This window comes from Scleropages formosus, chromosome 8 (genome assembly GCF_900964775.1).
Source record: "Scleropages formosus chromosome 8, fSclFor1.1, whole genome shotgun sequence".
NCBI lineage: Eukaryota > Metazoa > Chordata > Actinopteri > Osteoglossiformes > Osteoglossidae > Scleropages > Scleropages formosus.
The window spans coordinates 21,478,619-21,494,076 of record NC_041813.1 but is presented as its reverse complement, the minus strand read 5'-3'; the positions used below and the strand labels follow the sequence as shown (position 1 = coordinate 21,494,076).

At 44.1% G+C, this 15,458-nt stretch overlaps 1 protein-coding gene across 1 annotated transcript in view; it reads left to right on the top strand.

The window, feature by feature from the left end:
• The window catches only part of LOC108937209 (glutamate receptor ionotropic, kainate 2), a 152,927-nt gene that overhangs the window by 63,080 nt on the left and 74,389 nt on the right, over positions 1–15,458 (top strand). Inside the window, exon 7 of the mRNA XM_029254144.1 lies at positions 1,847–2,020. Coding sequence (XP_029109977.1) covers positions 1,847–2,020 — 174 coding nt within the window. The remainder of the gene's footprint in view (positions 1–1,846; positions 2,021–15,458) is intronic.

Genomic DNA, 15,458 nt, shown 5'->3' with positions numbered 1-15,458 from the left:
GCTGCTGCACAGGCGCTAATGGATATTTATTTCTGGGTGCTTCTATTATAAAAAGTGAGCCTTGTTGTGAGTGTATAATAAGCTGAATGAAAGGCTCTGCCTTTACATTCACGAGTCGCTTTCTGCATGCAGTGACTGGGTGGCTGGGGGTGGGGGTCTAGCTCCAGGCTTTTTCTGATGTTTAATGGGGAGCCCAGTGTCCTTGAAGGAGATGAATCTACATGAGGGAGCTTTTCTGCCCCTAGAGTGTGAGGAATTGTGGGTTCAGGAACAACCACGGTGCTGCCGCTTGCTGGATGAGTTGCCAGATGGAGCCATATCCTAATGTATTGTCTGGCAACACGGGTGTTCGTTGAATTTTAAAAAAAAATGTGGAGGAAGCATGATAGACACACATATTGATCCATGGGTTTAGATGAATGGATGGTCAGGATATTCTGTTTTTTAGATTGAGTTCAGTATTCTGTTTCGCCCAGTGAATGTGCAACAGGCTTGTTTGAGTCACACAAAGACAATGGCACAATTTGATGCAATTACTTCTCTCCTGAGAGCTCCCCGCACACAGGCTGGCAGGCAAAACGTAGGTGCACACTACCTCTCGATGTTTCCTGGAATAAAGAACAAAAGGGAGTTTCGGCACGATGCGGTTGCAGAATTCATATGCCACGTGTCGCGACCCATTTTGTTGGGCTGCCACTTTATCGCCGCGCTTCGCAGAGTTTCTTTCCATTCTGTCCGTCACGTGAATGACACTAAAGTCATACGGGGGGGCATCAGCTTTGCAGGAGCTAGACAAAAAGGATGAATTTTTGATGAATGCTCCTTTGTTTAAGCTGTTACTCATTATTGTACCATATTATAACACCTAACTTCGTATGTGGCAAAATAAATTTAGATAAAATAAATTGGGATTCAGCACAAGTGAAGGGGGACAGGTTTGTTCGATAGTTTGCTTATGTCACCTTAGAACCCTGATGGTAGTATACTTACGTGGGCGTCCACGTGTCCTCCAACCCAACCCGCCAGTTTCCCAGCTCCTGCCGAGGCTGGATTTTGGCGGCCAAGGCAACGGCAGGTTTTCACTTTTGCAAATGAGCAAACTGAGGACAAGCGAGAAAGACAGGGAGCGGAGAAATGGCGTAACCAGTCCGTTTGTCAGAAAGCGGCACAGAATGATGAGTCTCATTCACCCACGAGGAAGCAGAAAGCTGCTGTGGAGAAGTGACATATGGCCCTCCTTTTCTGCCAGTTTTCACTCCGGTTCCTGATGCAACTCTTCAGGGATCAGCACCTTTTAAGTGATCTATGAGCGTGTCATTCACGTGTTTGTGTGCGAAGGCGCATCTTGTTTGTGTCCAGCCCAGTGTCTCAATGCGTATCTGTGTGTGAATGTTTATTTGTGGGTGTCGCTGAAGATGTCTTTCTCTCTGTGAATACATGTTGACCTCTGCGTTGTACTGGAATGACTGTGTGCATCTCTGTGTTTTTCCACCTTTTTGTAAATGTGTTTTTCCAGCTGGAATGCATCTCTGTGTGTGTGTGTGTGTGTGTGTGTGTGTGTGTGTGTGTGTGTGTGTGTCTTTTTATGTGGCTGTCAGTGCTTGAGTGTCTGCGAATGTGTGTATGCAAATAAAATCCGTCGGGGTCGTTTGCAGATGCCTGAATCACATTCATTCACAGCATCTTTTTACATAGAAGACTTATTTGATGTGACGCTTTTCTCCGCGGGAGGCCTTTATAGCACAGCGCCACTCTGGTGCGGGTTCTCGAATGCGTTTTCTGCAGTGCCTGGGCAGGCTGAGGGTGAGCCAGTCACTCACAGCCCCTTACCACATTCCTTTTCCAGGACCTCTTTGCTCTGGATGTGGAGCCGTACCGCTACAGCGGGGTCAACATGACCGGCTTCCGCATCCTCAACACGGAGAACGCCCAGGTGTCCTCCATCATTGAGAAGTGGTCCATGGAGCGGCTCCAGGCTCCACCCAAACCCGACTCTGGCCTGCTGGATGGCTTCATGACGGTAGGACAGTGTCCGTTGTCCCGCTCGTGCCTGCTATAGTGGTCCTGCAGAGGTCATAGTTGTACATCAAAGCCTTTGCTGTTCTGTATTTCTGTTTAAATATTTAGTTTGTTTTTTTTTTAAAGCCATAGCCATTTCAGATTCCTACTAACAAGTAGAGGAAAAAATAAAATTCCCTGTTTATGTACATGTTTTCCCCGTGGTTCATGTGAGGTTCCCCTCATCCTCCAAAGAGATGTATTACAGGTGAATTGGTGACTAAGTTGCACTTTGTGTGCATGCATGCGTGTGTGTCTGTACGTACCAGGGTATACCCTGGCCTCTGCCTTGGACAAGTGGTCAATGAAAGTGAGCATTGAAAATACATGTTTTCATTATTTCTTTGTTCATTATTAAAAAATAACACAATTCATTGTTTTATCCTGTTTTGATGAAAATGCGTTCAGTGTTGTGTGTTTCACAAGAAAATGAGAAAACAGTGTAAATGAATGGTTTGCCATGATTTCAGCGGATTGGGTATCCTGTGGCACGTCTCTGGGGCGAAGCGTGGAGTGGCGACTCGTGGGTAGCAGGGACCGCCCTCCACTGCCCTTCGCTGGGAATGGAGCCAAAAGATGGAGGGCGGCCCAAATTAGAGCCCCGTTTTCAGGCCAGCTGCCAGAACAGCTGTTAAGGCGATAAAAATGGAACGCCGCAAACTGGTCCGAAAGTGGTCAAGGTTCGGAGAGCAGCAGTCGGAGCACCTGTCCCAACGTGGGCCGCTGCCCTGTGGCAGGGAGGATGTCTCCCGCCCCCAAAGGAATGTCTTCTCAAAGCGATGTGATTGACTGGTACTCTGCCTTCTGCTCCCTTAAGGTATGTTTGTTGGAAGTCCAGGAGCAGAGCCCCAGTTCGCTGATGGATGCAGTCAAGAGGCCTGATGCCCCCAGAATGTGGGAACTGGGTCAGACGGGGCAAAGGTTCAGGAGATTAATGCTAAAGCGCTGAGCGTGATGCTTTCAACATGCAATGAATTAAAACCTGGAAAATATAAATCAGCTGAGTCAGGTGACGAGTCAGCTCCCACGGACCACTCTCTGTTTGGAGGGAAGAACAAAAATAATGCACTTAAAATCGCCTGCGTCGTGCCAGGTCCTGCTTTTAGCCCCGGGTGCAGCGGACAGATAAATAACCGTCGATTTTTTCCCGCTAAACAAAAGAGATTTATTCATGCAAAGGTTGCGTGGCGACTGGCTGGTGAAGGAGGTAATGGAATGCGATTTGGAGCGAGCGATTGATTAATTAGGCAAATGGCAAATCAGTCAACGCCTAATGCATATTGACATGGCGAAAGGTTTCGTAAACGTTTGATTAACCACTTCATTTGTACGTTTTATTTATGGTTTGCTGTCTTTAAAAAACAAACCCAGTGTAAGTTATGGTTCGGACCGTTCTTCCCCTTACAGATAGGGTTTCCATGTTCACTTGTCCTGTTTTTTTATTTTTTATTTAAATAAACATTGCTATGTAAATGTTTTGTTTCAGAATGGACTCAAAACGTTCCGAATTATTGACACCTGTGGCACAGCGATCTCAGGAATTAGTTTTCCCTCATCTGTCTGAAATGGCCTTCAGGGCAGGAAATACATATGAACTGAAAAAGACACAAGTTATCGGCATCTCCGTGAATTCGTTCCCGCAGGGGCCTGTGTTTCAGGATTCTGTCCTCACAAGTGCCCCTCTTCTGTGGCCTGCAGGGCTGGCAAAGACAGGGTAAATGGTTTCCCACATTTCCTTTTGCAGCCGAACATCCTGAACCGCTGCGTTTCGACACCAGAAGGAATTTTAAGCGAACTGGGATTAAGTGAATTTTTCTTTCTTTCAAAAGTAACTTTCTAATTATTTCCAGAAGTGTGTCCTGATGTTCCAGAATTCACTAGAATTGTAATGCAAATCAAATGTCAGTTTTTCAAACAGGATGAGTTCGAGACACTGCAGAAAAAAAATAAAACCACCCCACGTATTTACACCAGCAGGAATAACACAAAATAAAGGAAAGGAATGCCAGAAACATTAGCATCGCTGATGGCAAAAAAAAGTGTGGATCAGTGAATACTTAATAAAGCAAATTAACAATAAGATTAAAAAAAGCAGACTCTGTATCTGTGTAATGTACAGTTGAATCCCACTAGAACTGGAGACTACCAACCAACTGCTGTCAACAAGCGCTTGTCCTGAGCGGGGTTGCGGCGAACTGGAGCTTCACCCAGCAACACACCGAAGGGGGAGTGGACACTCCCTGGACGGGATGCCATTCCATCGCAAGGCACCCCAAGCAAGGCTCAAATCCTAGACCCGCCACACAGCGGGCACTGGCTGAGCCTGCCACGCCACCACGTCCCCCCTATAACTGGAGACTATTAAAAATAAAATATGTCTGTCAGTGTCTGTCAGTCTGTCTATACAGCAATTACACAGACAGTGCCACCTCTTGAGTACCAGTTACCACACACCCAGCTGGCTGGGAAAACGCTCCTTATTCCATCTTTTCCTTTGTCCCCCCCACTGACTGTATTTGAAGGGCCCAGCTCTTTAAAATACTTCTCCTTAATGCAGGCATACTGAGCATGGGTGACGATTAATCTCCTGAAATTTGTATCCTCGAAAGAGAGGCTTTTAGGTTGTTTATGTGTCCTGAATTATGAAGTCTAATTCTGCCCCTTTTATTTCTTTATGCAACAATTAATCTTCCTCTGAAAAACCCTACCCAGAGTCATGGCTTAACATGCATAATGAAAATGACCTAACAAGCTCGGTGGGTTCATTAGCATAATTTTCCTCCCTGCTAATTGCTTTACCTTCTGTCTAATTTACTCCACACGCTCTAATCTTGTGCGGATTACGCAACGCGCAGGGCCGGGTTCGAGCCACTGGGTCTCAGTAAATACCGATTCCGTCCGCTTACTGCGGACAGAGCACGTTGGGTTCTCATCCCCTCTCTGTTGTGCTCAAGGTCGGGGAACGCAGCATGGTCCATTGACTCTCGCTTGTTTAATGTAGTGAGAGCTGGACAGCCTTCAAGGGTGAGCTCTCCGTGTCCTCGGATTTGATGTTAACCTGCTGGGATAAGTTTTTGTTTTTACCGCATTTTGGATTCCTCACAAAGGCCTCACCGAGAGTTGTCTCAAGGGCTGAAGGTTACTTTTCAGTTTTTTTTTTTTTTTTCCCTCTTTCCTTCTAAAATTTTTCAGTGTTCTCTGGGTAATGTTTCATATAAGCAGAGAAATTAATGAAGCTTGGGGGGGGGGGGAGTCATACATTGTGATTTAGATTTAGCTTGGATTGGGCAGTGACAGGTAGGAATTTGGACATATCCGGTGTAATTCATCTGAATAGGTTTTGCTCCTGTGGCATGGGGGATTTCAGTTTTTTTTTTTTTTTTTTAATTACATATATTGGCATAAATTACAGCATATCTATCTCGTGCAGAAATGGAAAAAAAAAAAAATCTATCCCAGCATTCTAATAAAGGTAGGTGATATGAAATAACACCAAGCTGTCATGATGGCCAGGTGGCAGAGATGGGGAGGAGGAGTGATTCCCTCTGCTAGTGTGGGGGTGGGCTTGCTCAGGGGGATTGTGGGGGGTTGTGATCTGTACCCACAGGGGGCCCTGCAGTCTGAATGGCACCCAGGATGCCAGTTTCAGGTTTGGGAGGGCAGGAAAATGCTGAACCTGGAAGGTGGTGTGATACTCTAGGGCCATAGGGGTGTAAGGAGTAGGGATTTAGATGTGTAGGGGGTAGTGTTTTCTGAGAGAACTTTAATTTCACAGGGAGTTCACCAAAATACTGTAACCTTCAGGTCTTGGCTGTTCATTTGCAGGCTGAAGTTCAAATGGTTATAGCCGAAGAAGGTGGTGGCGATTCAAAGACGATGTAACGCCATGGTGCCCTGACGGGCTCAGTTGCAGAAAGCGGAGGGATGTGCACCACTTGGGCTCATGGGTGGATCTTAGGAGATGGGAAGGTATTTAGTAACTGTCCAAGTACAATACAGTTTCCTCCACCTTACAAAGGTAATTCATCTCCGAAATCCCGCTAGTTAGGTACATTTTGATAACTCGAAGTTTGATTAGTTTGAATGTATAAAAATTGTATTCACAAGCTGTCAAATTGACACCGGTTTATGCTAAGATATCCCCAGATCACATTACAATGGACACAGTTATTTCAACAGTTCACATTAGTTATTGTAACATGTAACAAACCAGTTTCTCTTCATTAATTACTCTAATACTGTATGACTGTGTACCTGCTCTCACTTGGCTCTTTACTCCTTATTGTGTACAATTAAGAAACAACTGCACACACGACATACATACTTACGATTTTCAACGTTTAATTCAACTTTTAATGCAAAAAGCAAAACAACTGTAAAAAGAAATGAGTAAAAACAATGAAAATAAATGTTGGCATGGTTTTCACAGTCCAAATGGGACCGTAATCACTGAGAGTGTAACAGGTGAAACTAGCAGAGAAGGGCTAATGGATGTTGAGAACTTAATGCAGCGTGCGCTGAATGCGCTGAACTATTACCGTGAAGATGACTGCCTGATGGCTCTGGTTTTGTACCGCTCAACTCTCAGGTGTTGACACAATCCAAATTTTGGTCACGTAAACTTGAAGAAATGCCCCGACAGCCGATGCAGGGCATTAAATGGAAGTCCTCGTACGATAAGATTCTCATAACCTGAATGGCTGTGTCTTTAGGTACGACTGTACTGGTTTTGCCCATGCGGTTGTACCTTTAGATGTTCCTGGAGAAATGAGGACAGGACCTTACACTGTCCTGGCCTTCGCTCACAAATTATACATCAGTTAGCAATGCCACCTCGTCCCGTGCTGTCAGGGAGCTGTTGATTTTGGAAGCGGATAGTGTGAATTTGGCTCCGTTCTGGCCCCATTCTGTGCAAAGTATGCTTGGACAACGACCCAGCATGCATTTTTCCTGCAGCTCAACTGGCACAAGGGTTAAGCTGGCACTACCCTTGGCCCCTGCTCAGCACTCCCACCTTGCCTTGCAGGCCAAGAGCATAGTGTTGGCATGGAAGCACCATGGACACAGGTGGGCTCGGTCTGCACACCCGTGAGCTCTAAAAATTTGCAGGAAGCCCAGTGAAGGAACTTGACAGACAAGCTTGAGTCACTTTGAAAGCTGGACTTCGTCTGAACCTCCTTTTCTGCCGGTGACCAGCAAGACTGTCTGAGTGGAACTGAGGGTTTTGGCCATCTTTTCCCTGTCCAGCAATACTCCATGGCCGGCATCGTCGTTCACATGTGGTCTCTTTCTTTGTGCTGCAGGAATGCGCATTTCCAATCTTTTATCTGCTGCTTCTTTAGTCTTGGTGTTTGTTGACGTTATTGGAAGTCGTTATCCGGAGATGAAATTATAATACCTGCTGCTTGAGCTGCAAAGCTGTATCTTAATTGAGAGGTTACTCTGCGGGTTGGCAGGCTTGGGGTCTGAATCTGTCCGCCCCCAGCCCGTAAGGAGGTGGATCCGTGGTTAAAGCGCTAGATGTGTGGTGTAAAGTTTGCTGGCTCAGATTAGAAACGGCAAACCGCTGCGGCCCCCTTGGGATTCAACTCGAATAACCTCAGCAAATATTTCAAACTTAACCATTGACTGACGTGTATTTTTAAGATTTCTTCAGATTAAATATCTAATGTCGCAGTTGTGATGACAGTGAAACTGGCGGCAATCCAAATACAAGTGACCTCTGCGAAAAATATGTGACTGTGGTTTGACTGTTTCAAATGTTTTAACTGAAAAGAATCTGAATAAGAAGCAGGGATTGACCATTCATAATAGTTTCAAGGACGTGGGCTTCTATGGACAACCATTTACAGAAGCTGCACTCAGTTCAGAGCTCATGTGCTTTGTCTTTCTGAAATATGTCAGTGACAGCCGCCTCCTTTGCCAGATGTTGAGATGTAGATTTTTGTTCTTCACTTTTATGATGCTGTGTAAGTGGCATCGTGTCAAGTGTCAGCATAACAAAGTGTAATCATAATGTAAAGTTCTCTCGGTTATCTCCCTGATCACTTGATTTGGTGTACTTTTATGCAAGTGTCCTCCTGCATACACTTCTTATACACTGACAGTGTGCTCTAAAAGCTCTTTTTTTTTAATGAATATTCAGTGAAGTTATCAGCATTATTATATTGTTAGTACTTCTTTTCTTTGTGCTTTGTTAGTAAGATTAAAGGATACAGATTTTACAGCTCCTTTAAATAGGTCTCCTGGGCATGCTTGTAGCAAAAATGGGAGTGTATGTATTTCAAGAGAGCAGTTAGTTTTTGTGTTTTAGAATACATTAATGCATTACCTGTTTCACTAGCTGGAGAAGTGGCTGTCAGTGTGAGAGTCATGGATGGATGGATGGATGGATGGATGGGTGGGTGGATGGATGTGTGGGTGCGTGTGTAAAATGTGAAAGGTGACATGCATGAAGTGATTAGATGAGATTTAATCACATTATAGGACAATTGATTTAACAATGTAACAATTTTAGTTTGTCTCTTTTTGCATTTTCTATTCAATTTTGTTAGATTAAGCATACATTTGCCATTTGTTTGTACTATACATAGGTTTGTAGAAAAACATTCCACATTCTTAAAATTAACTCATTTTGGTGAATTTTGCCTCCGGATTCTGTTCGCAAAATGTTCGAGTACTTTTTTAGGATCTGATGCTTTCTAGAATGTTCTGGTGCCTTTGTGAATCTTCCAGTAGCTGTAAAGTGCCAAAGTAAAACTTAGATTGTAGAAGAACTAGTTGTATTTCTATAATCTGTGAACTTTAACTAATCATAATCAACACAAAAAATCTACATAACATCCTTGAAAAATTTAGTTGGGTTGTGTTATTGATTATCTGTACGATATGGATTCTCAATTACTGTATTTCCCTTGTTTGATGAGGATCCAACACTTGTCGTGATAGTATTTGTTGGTGGCTGTAGTCAGCTTGTATTATTTCCTTTATATGAGTATGTGTAAAATTACAGTCTCGCACACATTTTGTCCTGAACCTGTCTCCATAGGTGGGCTGTCAAGGAAGGGGCATGCAGGAGGTCTGCCATGTCAAGGGACAGAGCTGGACAGGAGTGCCGGTCCCATGAGTGTTTGAGTGTCTGAATATTGGGGGTGAGAGGGGGTGACAGATCTTGACAGTTGAGAGGTGAGACAGACTAGGTGGACCATGGCAGCTTGTGTACAGACAAGACACCTGTATAGCACAGCTCATTCCACTCCCGCCTGTGATAAGTGCAGCGTTGGAAGCTTAAATGAGTTCTGCTGCCAATGAGTGACGATCCATAGTAATGATGGTCAAGGCCGTTGACAATGAGAATCAGCAGTTCACATATCTAGAATTAAGAGCACGCATTACCGAGAGACAGACCAAAGACCAACACACTGGACTTCACGTGGACTTTCCATGAGTTCTTATGTTTCTACTCATTCATTTAGCAGACACTTCAAAGCAACACACAGCTCAGAGTAAACAGAAGTGCGTGGCACCTACAATTTTTTATTTTTTTTTTAAATACAGACATAAGATTGTGTAATCAGTATTTGTCCAATATCACCATTTTTGATTGTTGGAATTACACAAGTAGTTGCATATACAGGCAGTCTCCGGGTCGTAAACGTCTGACTTACGTACAACCCGTAGTTGCAAATCACCCCATTTTTAAAAAAAAACAAATATGTATATTACTTAGGTGATCGAATTTTGGATATTCTGATAAAGTTTTATGCAGCCACTCGTGTGATGAACATTGGTTCATGTGGTGGAGAGAAATAATGTAACTGCACTTAATAATCATGCGTCTGCATCCATGTCTCTTTCTCTGATAATGTCATACACACATTGTATTTTCTGTGAGATGTACGTCACTTTGTGGAAAAGCGTCTGCTAAATGAATAAATGTGAATGTGAAGCCTATTATATTGGAAGTTCGACTTACTGTACATTCAGTGATTTGTAGCAACAAACAGGCGCTACTTTTCTACGCGCATCCAAGCATTGCATGTCTGCATTGGCTCATTGGCTCGTGGGTGCGTGAGCCCCAGGTAGGACAAGTGTTTCATTTTTTTTGATGCAAAGAAAGGCACACGATATGCTATATACTGAGACAAGCATTCGACTAACTGTCGTTAGACACAAACCATGCCTAACTGTTCCGAAATACATACAAATCCAACTTAAAGACAGACTGAGGAGCGGAACTCGTTTGTCATCCGGGGACTGCCTGTAGTACTGATAGGAAATGCAAAGGTGGTTGTGACACATGGTGCGATGCATCTTTTTTGATCGGTTCGGAGATCAGGAGAGAAGTGGCTCTGGGTTTTTAGACTTCTTAAGTACTGAAAGAGATTCAGCGGTTCTGAGTGGCAGAGGGAGAAGATGATTCCACCACAATGGAGTCAGAACAAGAACCTCTGATTTTTTTGACTTTGGACCTCTTGCGTGTGCAATCGCCAAGTGGCCAAGATGCATACAAGCGTTCTGGTTGGATCAGTGAACGGCAAGGTTTTGTAGGTATTGCTGAGCTGATCCGTTTGTGTCTTGTAGGCCGTAGCTGAAGTTTTAAACTTGATTGAGAATGCTACAGGAAACCAATGGAGAGAAAAGATGAGGAAATGTCATTTGTGGTACTGCCATAAAGTTAGTGTTTTGTTTTTTTCCTATACAGAGAACAGGTATAGATGAATAGAAATTGTATTACAAAAGCTCTTTTGTGGGTTTATTCTCGTCCTTGTGGACTTTGCTCCTGAACTTTTCAAGCTATCTGTGTTAAAATATAAGAGTTTTATTTGAAATGGCTGAACAGAATTCCTTAAAATCAGGTTATCTTGGCTCTTTTAAAGTAAGTTTTGACTTGATCCAAGTTTCCACATTTTCGACCTCTGGAACAGCTATTTTTGTTTGTTTCATTCCAAAAACACGTTTACCACTAATCACTGAACGTATTTGAGAATCGAAATATTATTAGACAATTGGCGGCCAACTTTTAAACAGACAATAGAGGTTAATTGATTTTCATTTTGATTGCTGTGCCTTAATTGGCCACTGGAATCAAATTCTCACAAAGGAACAAAATGGGGCTAAGTAAGGTGAACTATTACATTACTTCGAGCTCCACTAAAGAAAAGTGTTCATGTTTGATTTAGCTAGTGGGGGTTAAATTAGTCATTTGAATAAAAGATGCATTTTGATGAGAGATTATTCCAGTTAAAAATGTCAGCTCACACAGCCCATTCTGACCCAACTGTGTACTTGTTCGCTTGTCTAAAGTTTTGACATAAGTTCCTAATAAATCCCCCCCTTTCCTTTTTTTCCTCATATGATTAAGCTATGTATTTAAATAACCTGTCTTTGGCATCCTAAATCTTAGTTGTAGAAATGAAGCATATTTTCTTTAGAAGTCTTATTTCCAGGGCAGTAGCAGGAGTATAAAATCAACAGGGCAGTGCGCACATAGATTAAAGCACATTTTTATCCCTTGGCAGAGTGATTTTTTTTTTCTTTTTTTTAAAGAAAAATTGCAAAAACTACCCTAAAAGACTGGACATTTATGTTTTAACTGAGATCAAATAGCATGCTCACAGAGGAGAGCATGGGATTGCTGGCGGTTTGCTGGCCTCTTCAGGGTCGAATTGTCATGCCTGCTTATTACTGCAAGAGGGAGGCCGTTTTCCTAAATGCCCTTTTAATCTGGCGCGAGCCATGCCGTGTGGCGCTAATTGGGCGGCTCCTGTGCCAATGGCACCTCTTCTTCAACGGCTCACCCGCTTTTCCAGCCCTCCCTCCCTCCCTCCCTTCCTGCTGCAGCGCTTTCGTTCTTGCTGTTCGTCGCTCGTCTTCGCACGGATGCGACTCGCATTCATCACCGTTCCTCAATTAGACAGCCGGGCTGTTTCACCCCAGCCATTTTATAGTAAATATGCCAGATCCACTGGCTCTTGGGTATGACGCTCACGTCAGGGTCAAAGTCTTGTCTCACATCCCAGAGACTTTGAGTCATGTGGAAGGTCGGAATGTCTTTCGGTGACGCTGAGGGTCAATGTTGCGTTCACACGTTTTCACAATGACGTTTGGAGCCAAAGTCGTGGTCAGATTCATGGCGTGCGTCCATCACGTTTACAGTTCACAACCACTTATGGACTCTCGGAGCGGTCAAAACAAGCTCTGACCTCATCTGCTTAACTTGATATAATATCATCTGCTCAGATGGTGGTGTCTTCCGTTTCATTTTGCATCTGGTGTACAGCAGTACGTTTGCACTACATTTATTAATTTAGCAGATGCTTTTCTCCAAAGCAGCGTACATCTCAGAGAAATACAATTTGTCCATTACGTTAGGAGAAAGAGAAACATAGTTGCAGACATGTTATTCTTAAGTAAGTTTAGTTTGTTTTTTTTCCGCGAGTAGGTGCGTAAAACTCAGTACTACCCCTGGAAACAGCTGCATTCATGACAAGTTCATCTTTGGTATCAGTATTTATCGCAAATCACATGTGGATTGGCTGTAAGTAGTTGGAGTGCTTCCTTTCCCACTTGAAGTTTGTGCAGCACAAGCCCTCCATCCTAACCTTTAGCCCCTGTCTTGTAACTATTGTTGCATCTGTAACCCCTATCCTTACAAAACCTGTCCTTTTGCTCATACATCACACATCTCCTGCACAGGGATATCACACACACACACATGCACGCACAGAGTGGCTGAAGCCGCTTGTCTCAAGTGGGGATCACGGTGAGCCGGAGCCTAACCGGCACAAGGCATACGGCTGGAGGGGGAGGGGGCACACCCAGGACGGGCCGGTAGTCTGTCACAAGGCACCCCAAGCGGGACTCGAACCCCAGACCCAGCAGAGAGCAGGACCCAGTCAAACCCTCTGCGACACCCCCCCAAGGAATACCGATGAGTGTAAATTTGCTAAAATAACACCCCACCAGGCATAGGTAGACAGTCCTTAAATCTAACTGGGACAGCTGGTAGCGTAGTGGTTGGAACAGCTGCCTTTAGACCCAAAGGTTGCATGTTCATGTTTCAGCTCCCCTGTAGTACCCTTGAGCAAGGTACTTACCCTAAATTACTCTGGTAAAATTACCAGCTGTATAAATGGGTAAATAATTGTAGGTAGAATAACATTGTAAGTTGCTTTAGAAAAAAGTGTCAGATTAACGAATGAATGTAAAATATGACAGTCGGAGATGCATTTACCTGTCCACAGCAATGGACGCAGTAACAGTGTTGCAATATGAGGCAACGTTCCAGATTCCCTATGGAGAGCAGCGAATCATCTCTCTAAGAGGACAAATGGGCAGCTTAATTGGTGGGTATTTTGAAGCTTGACAATTTGAGAGCATGGTACGCAAGGTTGGATGGGCACACAAAGCAAGGTCACAGAAGTTCAGCATGGGGATGAAGTGAGTCAGATGGGGTCTTCACGCTGGTTTCTTTTTGCTGTTCAGTAAATACTGCTTCGGTAAACCTCTTTGGAAAGATCGCTCTCAAGGGTACCGTCACACACACACACACACACACACACACACACACACACACACACACACATTTTCTGAAACTGCGTGTCCCATACGGTGTCGCGGGGAACTGGAGCCTACCCGGCAACACAGGGCGTAAGGCCGGAGGGGAAGGGACACACCCAGGATGGGACGCCAGTCCGTCGCAAGGCACCCCAAGCGAGACTCGAACCCTAGACCCACTGGAGAGCAGGACCCGGTCCAACCCACTGCACCACCGCACACCCCACGGGTACTGTCACAATGATGGCTAAATAGGTCATTGGGAAGAGGGGTTTCCTATTTCGCCCCCTGGAGGTTGGCTGAGTTAGCCCTAGTTGCTTTTTGAAGGCTGATTGCCCTGCCTATCATTCATCACTGTCCTTACCCTCTTTGGGCAGGTATCAGCTGTCTTGGGAGTTATTATAACGATTACTACTAATAGTTATGGTGTATGGGCTGTGTGAGTGTTGATAGTAGCTTTGAGTGTTTTAGCGGTGAGCATAGTACCTGACTTTTGATCCATTTAGGTGTGTTCTGGCATGGTGTGTTTGAACATAGTGCTGGAAGTAAAGTGCGCTGAGTGTGAGGGTAGCATGTGTACTCATTGGGAGTATGTTGGATCTGAACTTGCTGAGTGGAATCGAACTGACTGACAGTGTGCCCACTTTGATTATTTGCTCAAGGAACAGACCCCCATTTTCTGCATGGTGCCTATACACTTCTTGGAGTGCACTGGTTGAGACTTGTGGCTTTAATAGGTGAAAGTGCTGGCTGATGAAACTGATCACCTTAAAATGTATTCAAGGGTTTTCATAATGTTAAAGCAATGAGGCATTGTCCTGTGGTCTTGTGTTATTTTGTATTTGTAAAGGAAAAAACTGTCCAGTAGACTGGGAATTTTTTGTGGCGCCTCCTTAAGTTTAATCGCTTTAATCATTTGCAGCCAGAACCAGTGTATTTTTTTGTTTTCTTTTCCTTTTATGAAAATAATTGCTTTAATTATGAATTTGTATTATGCTTGTCCTTTTTTAAATAAGCGTTTCCTTGACACATCAGAGCTATTGTATGATGTCTGTATGCTGAGATGCCAGTGTTTCCATGTGCCATTATAATGTTTTATTAATAATATCATTTCCAGCTGTGAGAAGACCAATAAACTGGCCCCACAGAACCACTCAGAAAAGGACCGTTTGATTGACTCGTTTCTACGGGAACAGAGTAGTTAAGGCGTTCGTTTGCAGTGCTGAATATGAAGTGTGGTATCTACCGCTGATGTTCTAAAGATGCAACTCCCAACATTAAAGCAAGAAAGCAAGTGGTGATCTCTCCCTGCTGACCCAGGGGCACGGGGATTTAAACGTACGCCCAGATGGTGCAGAGCTGTGGGCTCTCTCCCAGCGGCTCTGCTTGGCACTGACGTGCTGAGGAGACTCATCTGTGGAACCTGCGCTCAGGGTGCTGTGGGGGTAGTTTTGCGGGGGTGGGTAGGCATAGTCAGTGGTTTCTTGATTGTTTGGAGGATAATTGCTCTCCAGCGTATGTGAAGCCTCGTACTTCCTATTGCGTATCGCTAAGGGTTGGAAACTTTATCATTATGCTAAGGAGAGAATTGTTTTAACTTCTTTTCGTAGTCGCATGTGTGCTGCTTATTTTTTGATGCGTCCGCTTTGTCATTACTTCTGTGCTTTGACAGGGATGCACAGAGGAGCTCTGTGTGGGCCAGATTGACCTAAGATTTTCCTATGTCCTTTGACAAAATTACATTACTCGTTTATCTGACACTTTCTCCAAAGCAACCTAAAGTGTTAAACAACCTACAATTACACATACATTTTTACAGCTGAGTTATTACTGGAGCAATT